The 16875-nt window shown below is 51.4% G+C and overlaps 1 protein-coding gene across 6 annotated transcripts in view; it reads left to right on the plus strand.

Annotated features, from left to right (window-relative positions):
- LOC144933192 (uncharacterized) overlaps positions 1-16875 on the plus strand; it is a 97131-nt gene that overhangs the window by 74001 nt on the left and 6255 nt on the right. For 2 of the 6 annotated variants that reach the window (XM_078857821.1, XM_078857826.1), the window contains 17 exons: positions 864-1242; positions 2355-2437; positions 2820-3227; positions 4185-4278; positions 4746-4954; positions 5437-5529; positions 6400-6486; positions 7249-7510; positions 7968-8318; positions 8775-9072; positions 9277-9502; positions 9836-9990; positions 10780-10888; positions 11834-11931; positions 12849-12978; positions 14969-15184; positions 16643-16807. In XM_078857821.1, coding sequence (XP_078713947.1) covers positions 864-1242; positions 2355-2437; positions 2820-3227; positions 4185-4278; positions 4746-4954; positions 5437-5529; positions 6400-6486; positions 7249-7510; positions 7968-8318; positions 8775-9072; positions 9277-9502; positions 9836-9990; positions 10780-10888; positions 11834-11931; positions 12849-12978; positions 14969-15184; positions 16643-16807 — 3363 coding nt within the window. The remainder of the gene's footprint in view (positions 1-863; positions 1243-2354; positions 2438-2819; positions 3228-4184; positions 4279-4745; positions 4955-5436; positions 5530-6399; positions 6487-7248; positions 7511-7967; positions 8319-8774; positions 9073-9276; positions 9503-9835; positions 9991-10779; positions 10889-11833; positions 11932-12848; positions 12979-14968; positions 15185-16642; positions 16808-16875) is intronic. The other 4 variants (XM_078857824.1, XM_078857825.1, XM_078857822.1 and 1 more) reach the window with 4 other exon arrangements.

The raw sequence follows: 16875 nt of genomic DNA on the forward strand, positions 1-16875 counted from the left end.
GTCTGCATCTGACTGCACAAAGAAGCCAGCATGTTCAATTGTCTTGGCGTCCTTACGAGTTTTTTTGGGTTAGATCGCGTAAATTTAAATGTGTCGTCAAACCCGCCACCACTCGACGCAGGCAATTAGTAAGGTTTGTCACGTTAACAAAATGATTCGAGTGATGTTTCACCGGTAATTACAACCAGCGCCATCAGGTGCCAGCCAGGATTGTGTGGAAAGATTCTCCTGTAAGAAAACCTCATATGGATAATATTGGATGCGAAAGCCCTCGGTGTTAAAATAACTTGGTGTATTCGACCCGCGAGGCCAAGGACATTTATTTGGCTGCCCATTCGATGAACACTCTTTGAAGGCATATCATTAGGTGCTTTACCGTGTGTGGATAAGAGGGGAATTGAAGAGATGTCAGAAGTCAGTCTGCTATATCACTAACTTGGGCCGTTATTTCACACAATGGGAAAGTTCCAAATAGAGATTTGTCTCGTGTTAGGAATGTGATAGAACAATTAGGATATTATTGTGGGGGAAAATGCTAGTTTGTGCTCTGCCTCAATCTTAACCATAATGGTGGGTTCCAATTGCGATGGTGAGCTAAATCCTTACTGTATGTGGGAGGAAACCAGAAAGAGTGCCGTGTATGAGGGCATGATGGCACTCAACCTACAACAGACATGATTACCACCTATTTGCCTTCCTGTAAACTTCTGTGGGCACCTCAATTCGAATTATGCAACTGTACGACATTTTCAGGGACGGACACGGAAAAAGTTGCACTTTTTACTTTCACACAGTTAGCTGGTTTGTTGATGTCGATGACGCCGACGATCATGATGTCTGATCCCTGCCCTCTGTTCACACAGCAGGTGGCGACCAAGGGCCGCCCCGAGAAGGAAAAAAATCGCAACAGCAATAAGCTGCCGCCTCGCTTGGCTAAAAAGCAACAGCAGCAGACGCAGCAGCAGCAGCAGGCTGCACAGCAACAGCAAGGGCAGCAGCCAGCCCAGCTGTTGGGAATTCAGCTGCAACAACAGCAACAGCAGCAGCTCCCAGCCCCCCCACAACAGCCAAACCTGCAGCAACTTGGTCAACAGCAGCCAAGTCAGCAGCAGCAGTCACAACCTCAACAGCAGCAGCAGCAGCAGGGCAAAGTGCAAGAGTTTGGAATGAACGGAGCGAGTGATGTTGGAGCAGCTGTGGCTGTTCCCAGCAATGGAGCGCAGGCAGACGTTGGCAAGAGAGGTTTGTTGGGGTGGGAGGAGGTGAAATAAAATATTTAAAAATACTTTTTTTTAAACACGCTTTAATGAAATGTACTGTCCGAGCTGCCCCTCCCCTTGCCCCCTTCCCCCATCGCCCCTCCCCTCCTTCCACATCCCCCGCCCCTCGGCGTGGCTCCCCGAGGCTTGCCATAACATAAGGGACGTGGTGATTTACAGCCAACGTGAGTTGAGCGTGGACAATTAGAGCCGTAAAAAAGATTGTTTAAAAATATATATTTTAATGATAGAATATATTATTGTCATCAGTATGACATACCTATACCAAGTTTGCCGTCGATACGACATTGGAAAGACGGTTGAAATTGAGTTACAAGATTTGAGGATACGACAACAGACGGAGTGAGTTAAATAAAAGCGTGTAAAAAATGCTCAAATAGGAAATGATTATGGGAAATGGTCCTCATCGATTGTAATTCTCATTGGAAGGCATGTTACGTTAATTGTAAAACAGTTGGATTTTCACAGAGCGTTCGTCTTATTCCATAATGCTTTGAAACATGAACGTTCAGGTGAACGTTTAGCCCCTCGTCAACCTGGTAGAGTGTGGGCTCATGTAGTTGGATAATTCTGCTGAATCATAATAAAAGCTATGTTTCAGAATTCTTGAGTTGATAATTACCAGAAGCACATCATAGTTGGAAACAAATGATGTTATTTCGAATATTGGAAATACATCTGTGTCAGGTCAACTGCAGTCGTAGCTTTATTTATTGTCTGATGAATCCCAAGTTTCTGCTACAATACTGTGTAATGGGATTAACAATGGGTTGCAAATAAGTAAACCGGCCTTAAATGAGTACCTGATGTGATGTGTTTACATCAGCACTGGGGAGACTAAGACTGCCAGACGTGGTGCTGACCACCGACCCCCTCGTGTGCCATGCTGGCCTTCATAGCTGCTGCTCGCGAACAGCACTTTCCCCAACAGTCTTTGTCTATATGGGGGGATCTTTTTCTGTGTCTTGATACATATCTTGTGTGTCGGTCTGTGACTTAGATTGTGCTTTTGTGTCTTCTTGTTTTTCGTGTCTGTGCTTTAACTTTGTGTCCTCTCTCTGCATGCGCGTCCAGTTGGGCCTCTGATTGCAGCACCCGTGCCGCCTCCTGTGAATGCGTGGAACAAGCCCCTGACGGCACGAGCCGGCTCCACGGAGGTGAGCCTCCCCCACTCGCACTGTGGGGCGACACGCATAGCACGCTCGCTCACACCCGCGATCATAGACGTGAAGACACATACGCACGTGCGCGCACGGACACACACACACACGTGTATACACTCGCACGCGTGGATAAGGTAAACATCCCACCCTGTAGCCTTCAACAGATTGTTGTGGCAAGTGGTTCTGCTCGGAATATCTGGCCAACTGGTATTTTCATTGTTTCGAATGTGGGCAAAACCCATATACTGGCCAGGGAAACACGGATATTGGAGGAAACACTCAAATTCTGCACAAACTGAATTTTTTAACTTCCTTACATTACTGCCTTCGTTTGCAGGAGTTGAAGGTCTTTTGTGCCCGTGTGAATTTCCCGCAGCTGGCCCCAGGAAAAGCGGAGGGAGGCACGGAACCCGCGCGGGAGGATGCCGTGGCGGTCTCTAGCCCCGCCATCCAGCAGACCCCTACCCACCAGGTCCCTGGCCCCGCCCACCAGGTCCCTGGCCCCGCCCACCAGGCCGTCACAACCTCCGCCCTGCTCGCCCCAAGCTCCGCCCAGCAAACTCCGTCGGGCTCCGCTCACGCTCCCAGCTCTGCGTACCAAGTCGTGGGCTCCACTCACCTGGTGTCGGGCTCTGCGCCCCACCCCAGCGTAAGCTCGAGCCACATCGTTGGGCCCGCCCACGCGGAGGTGCCTCCGGGCGGTGTGGAGGCAGTCGGAGGAGGTGCCGCAGGAGCCGAGCCCAAGGAGCAGAGAGCGCGGTCGTCCCGGGCCCAGCGCGAGCCGGTACGGGAGCCAGGGGTTTGCCGTCCGCATTATGTGCAGGTCCGGCACAAAGCCATAGCTTCACTGAGCTGGAGCCGAGTCTTATCTGTGAACTACTGGACATCTTTGGAACCTCATTTGCCAGTAGAAAAATATGATAATTGTTTTTTTTACCATTTTATCTGGCAACAAAACTGACAACTTTTTTACAAGGAGTCATGTTTGCATAGACCACAATACCTGCAGTCGGAATGCAAAAAAATCCACATAACTCTGATAATGTAAGCACTGTCCTTGAAGTTGATTGGTCCACACCCGAGACAGCTTTCCTTAGAGCCTAGTCTCACATGGTGTTGGACCAGATGCGCCTTTTGGCATTCCGACTGCAGGTATTGTGGTCTATGCAAACATGACTCCTTGTAAAAAAGGTGTCAGTTTTGTTGCCAAATAAAAGGGTTAAAAAAACAATTATCATACTGGACATCTGTGATAAAGAACTTTTTCGCTCATCGGATTCCTCTAGTATAAATAAATATTCTGATTCTTAAGCTGAGAGTCCCAGTAGGCAGGCCATCCCTGCCAATAATGCCTACCGCCTACTCAAAGTGTACCGGTTCTTTCTCATACGCCGTGCCTCTTGTTCAGCAGACAATGTATGGACAGGGTTACATTGAAAACGTGCATTTTAAACACGTCGCGTGCTTGTGTGTGTGTGCCTCCTGCTGGTGTATGTGTGTCCCATGTGCTTGTGCGCACATTTGTTTTACTCGTGCACAATTGCTGTATATGTATGCTTATGTCCCATGTGTGTGTTCTTTCGTATGACAGCGTTGTATATTTGCGTGTGCGCACGCTTCCATTGTAGGTCTCGTGTCCCCATCCCCCTACACGTCTGTGGTCATCGATCGAGTGTCTTTTGCACTCGTATGTACCAGGTTGACACATGAATCCTGTGTTTGGTGCGTGCGTTTCTTATAGGTTCGGGAGACTGCAAGCGATCGTGCTGATCCTACGCCAGGCCCCGTGGGGAAGGAGCGCTCGCTGAGGCAGAGGAGGGATGACACCCCGACGGGTGAGGCTACACGCGCGATCAGGCGCCATCTCACACACACACACGTACGCCACACACACATACGCCGCACACACTGAAGGCTCAATACATTTAGCAGAGAGGTTAATCCGTTCATTACGACTGCATTTTTAGTGGTTGTGCTACACAGGTGTCTGATGTATTTTCGGGTTGTGTTGCACCTTGTTCAGCGCGATGTCTGACATTTCACTCCACATGCTCTCAGAGCTTCCTCCTGAACTGAACTGGCTTTGGACATCATGTGAAAAAACAAACGGAGAACCGCAAACCACATCGGAGACGGCAACCACCAAAGTCGTGTCTTTCTCCGATTGTCTCTCAAAGCAAAACATAGCTGAGGCCACACGGCGCAAGCGGGCAGCAGTGCGATCACGTTTCCTGTGGGCCACTGCAGCCAAGGCTTTCGTTATTGGGGCGTGACACAGGCTGCGCTATGCGTGTCTTTGCAGCAGCAGCAGCAGTTGGTGGTGGTGACAGCACCACCGTTGTTGCCGCCGGTAGTGGAGGAGTGGTGCTGGGTGGCAAGATAAGCCCGGTCGCCGTTGGAGCGGAGACTGTGAGCATCGCGCTGACCGGGGTTGAAGCACCCGAGTTTGTTCCCAGCCAGGCACCGTGTTCATCGGAGGAGCGTCGGCAGCATGGCCACGCTGCCATTAAGGTAATGGGCATGTCAAGTCCTCTTGTCTCCTTCCTCAGGGGGTGGCGCTTGTATTCGGTCACAGCTAGAAATGTAGAAAAAAATGTACAGCCCATTGCCAGACACTTCTGAATTAGAATTGTTGCCCAAGTTATCAGTGTTTGCTTGTGTGTGTACAACTTTTGTATCAATCCACTGCTGAAGGGAAGGCCTTCCCACACTGAGTAGTATGAAGTTTTACCAAACTTCATCATACTGGTCAGGGTGGGTTGGTGAATGTGATGTACAGCGCACAACAGTTATTGCTGAACTGCCATCTTGTGCTTAAAGTAGTCCCCCCGCAACTTGGCCCCCCATTCAAATTTTATCCAGACTCAAACTTGCTTAGCTTCTAATGGGAGACCGGGAAGAATTCCAGGTGATGTTGGCATAGGCCAGGGTATCACAATTGATCAACGTATTCCTATTGTCGCCGCTCTGTGTATCTGTGTCTCCGTTTACAGGAAACCGTGAATGTGTACACGTCGACTGCTGTATCGACGGAACCCCTGTCGGCCCATGACCCCACCGCACTGGACACATCGCTCGTGTCTACTGTGAGCCTCCCGTCGCACGCAGATAAATCTGCCCAAATGTCACCACGCGACCCCCTTTGTGCACCGTGACAGGGGCTGGGTGTTGCGGCGGTTCGGGCGCTGGACTTTGCATTAGGGGAAGTTTTTCATAAGAAGTCGTCTGTATTAGTTGTGCAATGCAGAGATTGACTCCCCCCCCCCCTTTCCCCTATGACAGAAATGTAAGATCTTCACCACTGACTTGGCACTTCCAACAGAGATTAATGCCACTCTGTGTGTGTGTGTGTTGAATCCCCCAACTATTATATTAACTCACGACTTTTTGTGAATGTGTGTTGAGCACTCCTGCCACACCGGGATAGATGTGGAATTGGTCACTTTAAAGAAATAATCTTAAGAAGTCACCGACTTGTAAGATGCATTCCAAAAGACGCATGTTATTTTGTATGAAGGGGAACATGGGTTATGTGTTCCTTGCTGTTTTATATGATTTGGATGCATTATTAATCCGTTAAATCAAACTTTTAACATCTCAGATGGCTACCTCATAATGCTCAAGTGATGTCACCGAGGTGCGAAAATTATGGACTTGACCATAATTCGAATTTCTTTTTGTCGTTCACAAATTGTTCAAACTCATGTCAGACAGCACACGACTCAGTCTAGGTGTGCACCTTGAAGATGAAAAAAACGAAAAGTCATTGCTTCTTTAATTTGATATTCAAAGGACCCTGGATCTTTGGGGAAATCTCAGCCATGTGAATGTGCTCTTCTGTTCATCTGTGTGTGGGGGAGCTTGCCCGATAATCATGCGACTCAAGTGTGTGTGTGTGTTGGGAGTGGTCAGCTCATTTGCATTGCTGCCTCTAATGGGTTTTTTTTCCTTTGCAGGTGCCCATCCCTCGAACTGTCCCACGCAGCAACAGTAACAGCAGCATCATTCCTGGGGCTCTGTCTGCAGCTGACCTCACGCTAAAGGTCAGCACAGACTCGCACAGGCTTGCACGCTCGCACTTGTACGCAAGAGCACACGTACAGAGATCTTAGGTGCAGAGCCTCCATTTCGCATGCTAAACCTAAGGGGCAAGTGCTCTTGCCAAGCACCGACCCGCAAAAGTACCTAAGTCGAGAGGCCATCATTGACTAGTCAATAAAGGCATGATGAACTTCCAGTAAAAGCCAATGGCACCCACAAGATGGTATTGAGAGCCAGTGTATTCGTGGCAATGTGCCTATGTACTTTGAACTTCTTTAGCACCGTACGTAGTCAATCATACTAATCGGAGGTGCAGAGGAAGGTTTGTGTGGGTGGGTGGGTTCGTGTTGTGTGGGTTAGTTTGGGTGGGTTTGGTTGGTTGGTTTGAGTAGCAATAAAAAGGCATGTGCAATGGTTATGCCCCATATTTATCCTGTAATGTCTTGGTGAGCCTACAGATTAATTTAGGTAGATTCTGAAAGAAGATGTTTGGCCAGTTTCTTTTCAGAAGTTGGGAAGGAATCTAGTTGCTTATTGTGATTATTCCAAACCTACTTTGCTGCACTTTCATCATCTGGCCACATCTCAGCCCAGCATGTCTTATAGTACACGAAGATGTCTGCATGATGCACCGTGCCTGCCTTCCACAGTGCGGGATCACGGGCGCGTGCCACCACATCGGCGGCGCATATTATTATTTTTTTACCGGCGGCACGTTCCACACTGACCCAAGCGTCGACACGAACCGTTGCGTCCGCTCGCAGATGGAGTCGGCACGGAAGGCGTGGGAAAACTCTCCGCGCCTGGGCGGTGGCGGCGAGCCGGCGCCGGTGCTCCCACCGGCGGGGCCCCCACCGCCACCCCCCACCGCGGCCAGCACCGTGGCGGTCAACGTCGTGGCGGCACCAGGGCCCGGCGGGCCCGTGGGGCCCCTCGTCTCGCCCCGGGACAGCATGGGGCCTGCTGCATACGGCGGCTACGTGGGCACCATGTCGATGGCCGACGCCGGTGTCTCTTCCATACCCGGTGGGTTGCACTGAGGTCGCCAGCGTTTCCATGACGGGTCCGTCGGGAGCACGCACCAGAGCCTCTTGTGCCGTCACCAGAATGGTTGACGGAAGCCGAACGGTAGCACGGTTTGCCCACGCAGTTAAAACTTTTGATTGTTTTACTCAGCTTCGTTTGTGTGTGGACTAACCAAATTCGTTCGGTATAATATGTGGCACACGTGTGAACGCCCACGTGACTTGGGCTAGATGTTCGGCAACGGATAACATCATTGCTACCTCCTGAACCTGTCCTGGGCACTTGGTGAGGTCACGTCGAATGTGATCATCAGCACTGGTTGAATTGAAGATGGTGGCTATGCGTGATGCTGGCCACCACCATTCCCTCCTGTGCCTTGGCCGGTCTTACCTTAGATGTACCTTAGGGAGCAATTTGGCTTCCAGTTTAACCAAGACGTATTCCCGTGTGCCCGCAGTGAGCTACCACGGGGTGGTGGTGTCATCCTCATCCGCGTCTTCGCTCGCGGCCAAACCCAACCTGATGACCTCTGAGCACGCCAGCAACATCTGCAAGGTGAAGCCACAACAGCAGCTTCAGCAGCAGCAACAACAGCAGCAGCAGCAACAACAGCAGCAGCAACAGCAGCAACAACAGCAGCAGCAGCAGCAACAGCACCAACAGCAAGCTCAACAGGCGGCCAGCCAGCTGTCCCTCATGCCGCAGCTCACCCAGATATCACAGCTTTCGCAGTTGTCCCAGCTGAGCTGTGCGCCGTCCATGATGCACCAGCAGCAACAGCAGCTGTACCTTTCTCAACCGGGACCAGGTGAGTGGCCAGTGTTGAGAGGATGATGTGGAAAGTAATCTTTAACTCATTGCATGAGGTGTTCGAAGTATCCAAACATATTCTCCCGTGCATGATGTTTTAAAGTACCGATTGCTTCTGTTAACAAGATTCGAAAGTCGTCCTGCTGAAATAAGCGTTGGTGCAGCACTCCTCTCCATTTAGTGGACATGAGCTGTCAGCGGAAAAAAAATCCACATTCCCATAATGGGGACAAGTCTCAATATAGGATGACCACCATTGATTTCCCATCGTGGTACTTTGGTTTGACATCAGAGGGAAGATGATGGGCTCAGTTCACCTCTAGCTGGTGCTTAACCTTATTACCTTCCAATTCTAACCCCAACGCTCCGAACTTGGTGCTGCTCGGCTATATTTTGGGCATTTTTTTCGACGTGACCTGGTCCTTTTGTTTGACTTTCGCCTTTCCTCTTGCAGCCCCAACCGGACAGTTCCCGACGTACTACCACGTGGACACGTCGCACCTGTTCCCGATGCAGCAGGCACGCGTTGGGGGCGGCCCCCCAGCCATGCAGCAGGGCCAGGCCTACCAGGGCGGGCCGGGTGGTGGGGCGGCTCCACCTGGGCCCCCTCCCGGCCCACCCCAGGCCATGCACCACCAGCCCCAGATGCCCTTCTCGCTGTACTCGCAGCAGCTGGGCCAGCAGCAGGCCGTGAGCCAGCCTGCACCGCCGCAGGGGCCTGAAATGTTTGGGCCGTCTCTGCAGCTGTTCCGGTGAGCGTGGCCGTGCTTTGTTGCCGGGTGTCGCTGCAAATGTGCGCTCGGCTTGGTTGCGTGAAGGCTGCCGACGTTTAAAGAAAGATGCGACGCAAAAAAAATACCTCTTAACCTTACAGATGTACACCTCCGCTGATTGTTACTTCACTCGTGCCGTTCCCTCGGTTGATCTTTAAGTAGCAATTCCCGTTTCGTGCGCAGGTCCGGCCAGGCGTTCCTGCAGCCAAGCCTGACGCAGCCGTCGGCACTGGTGCTGTCGGCCGGCAACCCCCCAAAGCCCCTGTACGGGGGAGGCTTCGCGTCGGACATGGGCAAACAGTACAGCCAGGCGGCCCCCCAGCCTGCACCGCCACCACCGCCGCACCAGCCTCTGCCCGCCTTCATCTATGAGCAGACGCCAATGATGGACTCGAGTCACCTCATGCAGGTGCCTGTCCGTCTGCGATGCAGGGCTTGGCGTGCGTGTGTATCTCTCGTTGAATGCGAGGTGGTCGGAGCGTGCGCGCGAATGTGTCGTGTCGTGCATGCCAATTTAGTCTGTCTGGTGGTTTTTCGCGTGTTTGTGCATGTGGTGAACATCAGCACCACAGACTAAAGCAGCCCCACACTCGACCTTTCATAGGTGCTGACTCACACCACTTGTCTGGGCAATCTCTACAGCTCAATGGGGGGTGATTGTGTGTGTGTGCGCGTGTGTCCGTGTGCGTGCACGTACGCGTGTGCGTGCACGTGTGTGTGTGTGTATGCGGGCTCCCCCCAGGCACGACAGGGCATGGGCCAGCTCGGCGTGTACTCCCAGCCCCAGCAGAGTGGCTTCTACGCCACATCACAGTCGCCGGCAGCCGCCCTGCAGCACATGGGGCTGCCCATGCAGGGATACGGAGGCACCCAGCAGACGCTCATTGCCCTCCAGGGGTAAGGGCTGTGTGCGAGGAATGAGCGCCCGCCTGTGCTTCGTTCACAGGGACTTTGCTCTGTCGTCCAATACATATGTATTGAAAACTCATCTTGATTGAAAAGTCAATTTCTTGACAACTGCTTTTTGTATTTAGTTTGTGGTCCTTCCCCTGTACCTTGGCTACGTACGGTGCGAAAAGTTCAACATACGTCGTATGGCCCATTTTTATTAATGGTGTTGTCGGTTGAAGATTACACATCCTTAGGCGATAGCTGTTTTGCCACGTGAGTATCACCATTTCACAGTTTAATTTAGCGTCTTCCCACAGGGGCCGCATGGAACGTGTGGAGAGAAGGCTTTTGGAGGGGGAGGACACAATTTGGATGGCACAATCCAGAATAACGATCTCATATTTGTGCATCCGCAGCTCCCTGTTCTGGCTTCCAGACCCAGATTTAAAACTTCACTCGCGAGGACAAAAGACTTTTACAGTCAACTCTGGTAATGGGTGTGCAGGCATAACTCAGGGGGGTAATGAACGACGATCATTAATCCTGCTTTAACAAGATGTTTCCCTGTTATAACCAGCGTGAGGCCTTACTCTCAGCCGATCCAGCCACGGAACCTACGCGCACCTTTCGGACGCTCGGCTGTTGCTGCTGTTGCTGCTGTTGCTGCTGTTGCTGCTGTTGCTGCTGTTGCTGCTGTTGCTGCTGTTGCTGCTGTTGCTGCTGTTGCTGCTGTTGCTGCTGTTGCTGCTGTTGCCGCCGCGTCGCTCTCATTGAGGACTGGTTTGTGTCTCGCAGGATGTCACAGCCGTCGATGGCGGTCCCGCAGACGAGAGGCGTCCTCGCGCACGCGGCGCCGCGAGCCATCTCCAACCAGGTCCCACGCTACACGCCCAGCCAGCACAAGGCAAGCCGCGCACACGTCTGTGAACCGTCGTCGACGTCATCAGCCGCGGTCTTGTGGGCAGTGACGTGCCCCAGTGGCAGCGCGTTCGCCGCTTGCTGTGGAAGTACACGGCACGATTGCAGCGGCCGCCCTCAATATTAATGCAGTTGGTTGTAATTAACATAACAATTTTGATTTAAAGGACTGCTGGGATTCATATTCTTGGTTCTTTCGTGACTTCACCGAAAGAACCAAGAATATTAACATAACAATGTCACCACGCCATGTGCTTCATGCTGGCGAAATGTTAACTACCTCGCCTGGTATACAGGAGGTCGTGGATTCGATCCCGACTCTCACGCCTGTATATTTGGAGTTTGCGTGTTCTCCCCGTGGTTGCGTTGATGTTTCTCAGAGTCCTCCGGTTTTTCCCCTCCACATTTAGAAGCATGCATTTAAGAGTATTTGGCTGCTATAAATTTCCACATGATGAGCCACTTCGTTGAGCTATCACTTCTGAAAAACAGCTGTGCAGCTCAGTCAGCCTTACCTGCTAAAATAAAAAGAGTAAATAGTTAAAAATCCCGTGACGCTATTCGCAAAAGTAGACCATGGTGTTGACGGCATCATGGTCCAAATTAGAATAATTGTAATCTATCACAATCATTTGCCACTGCTGTAAAGATACCGAGGCTTTCCTGGGTAAACGAGCATAATAATAAGGAAATTAAATCCTCCCAAAGCCGTCGCCATCTCTCTGTTATGCAATGCAATCGTTCTTCTGCTCATGCACACTGCCATGTTAGCAGTTTCCAGCAAAACCCTCATGACGTTCACTCGTGTGTTGATGTCACCAGTGTAACACTGCGGTGCCATTACAATAAATCGTTTGAGCATAAGCCGGTTGGCCTGGAGGGAAGCATTTATTAACCCGATGGTTTGTTTGCACACCCACCCCATAACCAGATTTTCCAGGTGTCGGATTATGGCATGGCCGGAGAGGTGAAACATCACACTCCTCCGCAAACTCCGCACGGCAACACCCCGGCTACGAGCCCCTTCAGGTAGCTTGGCTTGCGCTGTGACACAAAGCAACAGAAACGAACACAAAGATCCCCTGTATAGCCTTTACCAGACTGTTGGGGCAAGTGCTGTTCGTGAGCACATTAAGGCTGGCACGGCTCATGAGGCGGTTGTTTGCAAACACCTTTGGCTCCCCAATGCTGTTGTTTCCAAACCAAAACCAGGTACTTGTTAAAGGCCACTTCTGTTGGCATTGAGCGGGAATATAGCGAGTACCACATCGCATACAGCACACACCACATGCCATACAGATATCGACCACCCCTCGCATACATTTTTTACCACGCCGCATACACCACACCACACCACATATAGCACTGAGAACCTCATAAAGTTCTCGGCACCACATGCCACGCACCACATCATGTACAGCTCGCACCATGCTACACAACACACCATGTCGAGTACACACCTTGCCAACAGGCATGATGCAGCACACCATCCCATTCACGGCACGCACACCCATTGATAATGGTACAATGTAGCATACAAGGTTTGCAGTGTACAGCACCGAACACCACTATATAGGGGCACCACGGTGGCGAGATGTTAACTGCCTCGTCTGTTATGCGGGAGGTCGTGGGTTCGATCCCAACGCTGACGCCGGTAGGTTTGAAGTTTGCATGCTGTCCCAATGGCCCCGTGGATTTTTCTCCTGGTCCTCTGGTTTTTCCTAAGCATTTAGAAACCTGCTTTGAGATTATTTTGCTGCTATAAATGACCACACGATAAGCCACTTCGTTGAGGTATCATTTGTGGCCAAGTCGCTCATGAAAATAAGCTATGCAGCTCAGTGGTCCTTACCTGGTAAAATATTTGTTTTTTATTAGTTTAGTTTTGCATGATTGTGTATAACGTTGCGTGTGTTTTCACTGATGTGTATGTGCGTGTGGTTCAGGCCGGGTTCTATCAGTCCCAGTTTGGCCGGGAGTTCCTCGACTAAAGGTTCAGGGGTCGGCAAAACTGGGGGAGGCCCCCCACAATCCACCCGTATGGGCCAACCTTTCACACAGGTCTACCAGCACCAGGTGAGCCGTTGTGTGGGCTTCTGGGTGTCTTAGTGCGTGTGTGAAGTTGTGTGTGTGGTACAGATACAATGGGAGGCTGATCGATGCCCGGGTGCAGCCAAGGGATGGCTGCCTATTGGTCAACCACGTTATGTATGCCGATGATCTCGTAATTGCGGCTCACTCAGGAGGAGTTGGAGGCGCTGCTGCTGAACCTGGAGTATGCCACTAAGAGGTGGGGCCTTACCATCAGACCCACCAAAACGAAGCACCTGCCTTGGGTATATTTTACCATCGGGCACTCCACCCCCACAACTCCCAATCAGTGATGGGGCAGTTGTGGAGAGAGTGGAGAGTTTCCCATACCTGGGCAGTATGCTCATGACCGGCTCCGGTTTAACAGCAGAGGTCTCACTCCGAATCAGCCGAGCGGCATTATCTTTTCATCGGTTGCGTAACGCTGTGTGGAAGCCACCTGGTCTGTCGCCCCACACGAAGCTTCGGGTCTTCTCGGCCACAGTCATTCCCTCCCTTCTCTACGCTTGCGAAACGTGGACCTCCTAATGGAACATCTTCGTCGGTTTGAAACATTTAGGCTGGCCTGCCTACGATCAATCCTGGGTTTAACCAGGCTGGATTGTGTGAGGAGCTCACAAATCCTCGAAAGATCTAGACAAAGTCCCATCGGTGAGCGCTTCCGGCAGGCAAGGCTGCGTTGGCTGGGCCATGTAGCCCGCATGCCCAATCACCGCATGCCAAAAGAGCTTTGTTCGGCCGGATCGAGGGGGCTAAACGGGCGCAGCACGAGCTAGAGAAGAGATTAAGTGATGTGGTACAGGAGGATGTGGAGCTAAGTGGACTTGCCGATGACTGGTACCAGCGGTGTCAAGATCGGCCTCTGTGGAGGAGGCTTGTGAAGGACGCTGCTGGGCAGTTAGAGGCAGTTGCCCTCCAACAACGGAGGGCGGAGGAGCGACGCTCACAACAACGAGCTTTGCGCCGGGTGGCTAAAGCACAGCAAGTTGGCACAGTAGGGGGCACAGGTGGTACATCAGCCAGTCATCTCAGTCGACCCGTGGCACCTGGGTCTGCTCCGTGACCTCCTGCCAGCGGGCGTTCAACACTTCACGTCGCCTCAACGTGTACATAGCCTGGCACAAGCGTCCTGGTGACGTCACCGCCACTTCGTGGCGAATGGCGGTTGTTGTATATGTACACGTGAGCGTCTGCATTTGCATCCATGTTTTTGTGTGTGTACGCACTTGCTTGTGAACTAGTTTATCTTTCATGTATGTGCGTTGGTGAGTGTCTTAATCCGTGATAGAGCAGTAGTGCAGTGGTTAACACACTTACAAACTGAAGAATCTGAATTTGATTTTTTTTCACAATTTACATAAACGGCGAGTGATGTCTGAATTGGTTCTGGACCACCTTCAGGTCGTCTTAGACTTAAATGAGCACCTATTGCGGGGTGTCCACAACAGAACTGTGGGGAGACAAAGGTCACCACCGCGAGTGGTGCTTGTCACCACCGCTTGATGTGCCGTGACTTTCTTAATAGGTGCTTTAAAAATTGCCCCTGAAGTCTGCAGGAAGTCTTGTTAATCGGTATGTGTACATTAGCACTGAAGAAGAGACAAAGACTCCGTACATTAACTTGTGCATGCCAAACAATTCTAATTAGATTTTCTGCTTGCGCGCTGAAAATTAAGTACAGTCATTCCTAGTTTTAGCGTGGTCGACGCGTTCCTGAAAAGTGCCGTGTTCAGCGAAAATGTGTTAAGCGAGGGATTATTGTATATGCATTACGGGGCATAAATAAATAATGACATGGAAATTATAATGACATGGACTGTAAAATCAGCCTGCAGCCTATCCACAACCTCCTGTATGCCAGGCTGGAGGTAGTTAACGTCTCGCCACTGCGGTGCCGACAAAGTAACAGTGCAATGAGTCCTTGCGCCTAATCTGGGTGTGAGCGCAGGACCTTCATGTTTGCTTCCCTCCACAGGCGCCCCGACCCCCGCCAGTGTCATCCCTGAGCACCTCTGCATCGCCGTTCTCCCCGGTGACGCCCATCCAGCGCTACACCGTGCCGGCCCCCACCCAGGCAGCCCCACCGGCTGCGGCCCCGGTTAACGTGGCTCCCACGTCCGGCACGCAGGCGGCCGGCGTCGTCATCGCCGCCGCCGCCCCTCCAATGTCCCAGCGTCCCGTGAGCGCCCAGGTAATGGCACGCCACACAGCGTCCCACCACATTCGTGGGTGCTTGTGTTATTCTGCAGACATTTTGCCGTGTATTGTCACTGGTTCCTTGGGCTGATTGCACGTTTGTGGCAGTTGAATTGCCTCTTCATCCCACGAATGTGCTTGCAATTGATGACAAACGATTGCACGTGCTTCTTAGACCAATACAAAACATTAACGGTCAATGTGACTCGGTGCTAAATCTTACATTGGGTGCTGCTCAATATTGGCATGAACACGCTGGCTTCCTGTTCCAGCAGTGGCTTTAAAACTCTTTGGTTTGGCTGGGCCCCCACAGGTTCCCATGCCCCCCCACTGGCCCCCCCCTCCAATTTCCACCACTCTCCCCAGGTTACTAAGGACAACAATATAGAGATCACGTGTTCAACGCCTCTAGTCAGCCCGGTGTCAGTGCGTTTTGTGTTCAGGCAAATGTATCACGTGTATCAGTGTGGTGACGAGATGTTACCTACCTCGCCTGGTATGCAGCAAGTCGTGGGCTCGATCCCAACCAATGACGCATGTACATTTGTCTTCTGTCCGTGTGGTGGTCATTTGGATTTTTCTCCAGGTCCTTTGGTTTTTTCCTCCACAATTAACTTGCATTTCGATTAATATAATAAGCCAAGAATGTGTGTGTCCCGCGTGTGACGTCACTCCACATGCTGCACCCCTCCCCAATAATCATGAGGTGATGTCACTCCACGTGGGGAACCCCCCCCCCCTAATTAATAATCATGACCTGAACAATTTTTCTATTTATTATTTCAGATTTACTGCAATATACACCCGTCCTTGGGCGGGACAAACAAGCTAGTTTAGATGATTTGGCTGCTGCTATAAGTTTCCACATGATAAGCCACTTTGTTGACCTACCATCTGTGGCCAGATCACTTGTAAATAAAGAGCTATATAGCTCAGTGGGGCTTACCTGGTAAAATAAAAAAAAATTAGTTCAAACCCTTGCCCTGGACGCCCTCAACATTGGTCAATAATGCTTAACTGTAATTCGAATAACTCTTAACTTTAATATTAACCCGATGGTCTAATCCTTAACCCTTTACTCGAACACAACGCATTTTTTTGCAGCCTCAAACTCATGGCAAGTGGAAGTTTTCAAAGTGTTAAATATATTCTATTAACTGTTTGCACCCTTTGTGTTAAGTGCTACGCTCGCACATTACTGCTACACACACAGACACGTGGCTATGTTAATGTGTAGCTGATACACAGTTGCATGTTACTGCTTTGTGCACACACATGCTCCCGTTGTTAAGTCCACTGCTACAACTGTACCAACACTGAGTTGCGTTGCACACGGTGTTTTTTCACTGTTGCGTTGACCCATGCGCGCCCTTGATACACGCGTGCGCGCACGTACGCCTCCTTGTGCGTGTACATGCTCGCGTTCGCTGAAACACCGCTGCTGTGTTCCCAGGGACAGGGTGGGGGCCGAAGCAGTGGGGGGGGAGCCCCACCCCCATCACTGGGCCCAGCCGTGGGGGGGGGGCAACCACCCGCAGCCTCGCTGGGGGGCCCGGCGAGCGTGCGCCCCGGCGTCACGCACGGAGCCCCCTTACCCCGCGTCACTGACCAGATCAAGGTGAGGACTGCCAAACCTGGTTTGGCCTTGGGTATGGAAAAGGTGAGCCCCTCTGTGTTCGGGGGGGG

This window comes from Lampetra fluviatilis, chromosome 6 (genome assembly GCF_964198595.1).
Source record: "Lampetra fluviatilis chromosome 6, kcLamFluv1.1, whole genome shotgun sequence".
NCBI lineage: Eukaryota > Metazoa > Chordata > Hyperoartia > Petromyzontiformes > Petromyzontidae > Lampetra > Lampetra fluviatilis.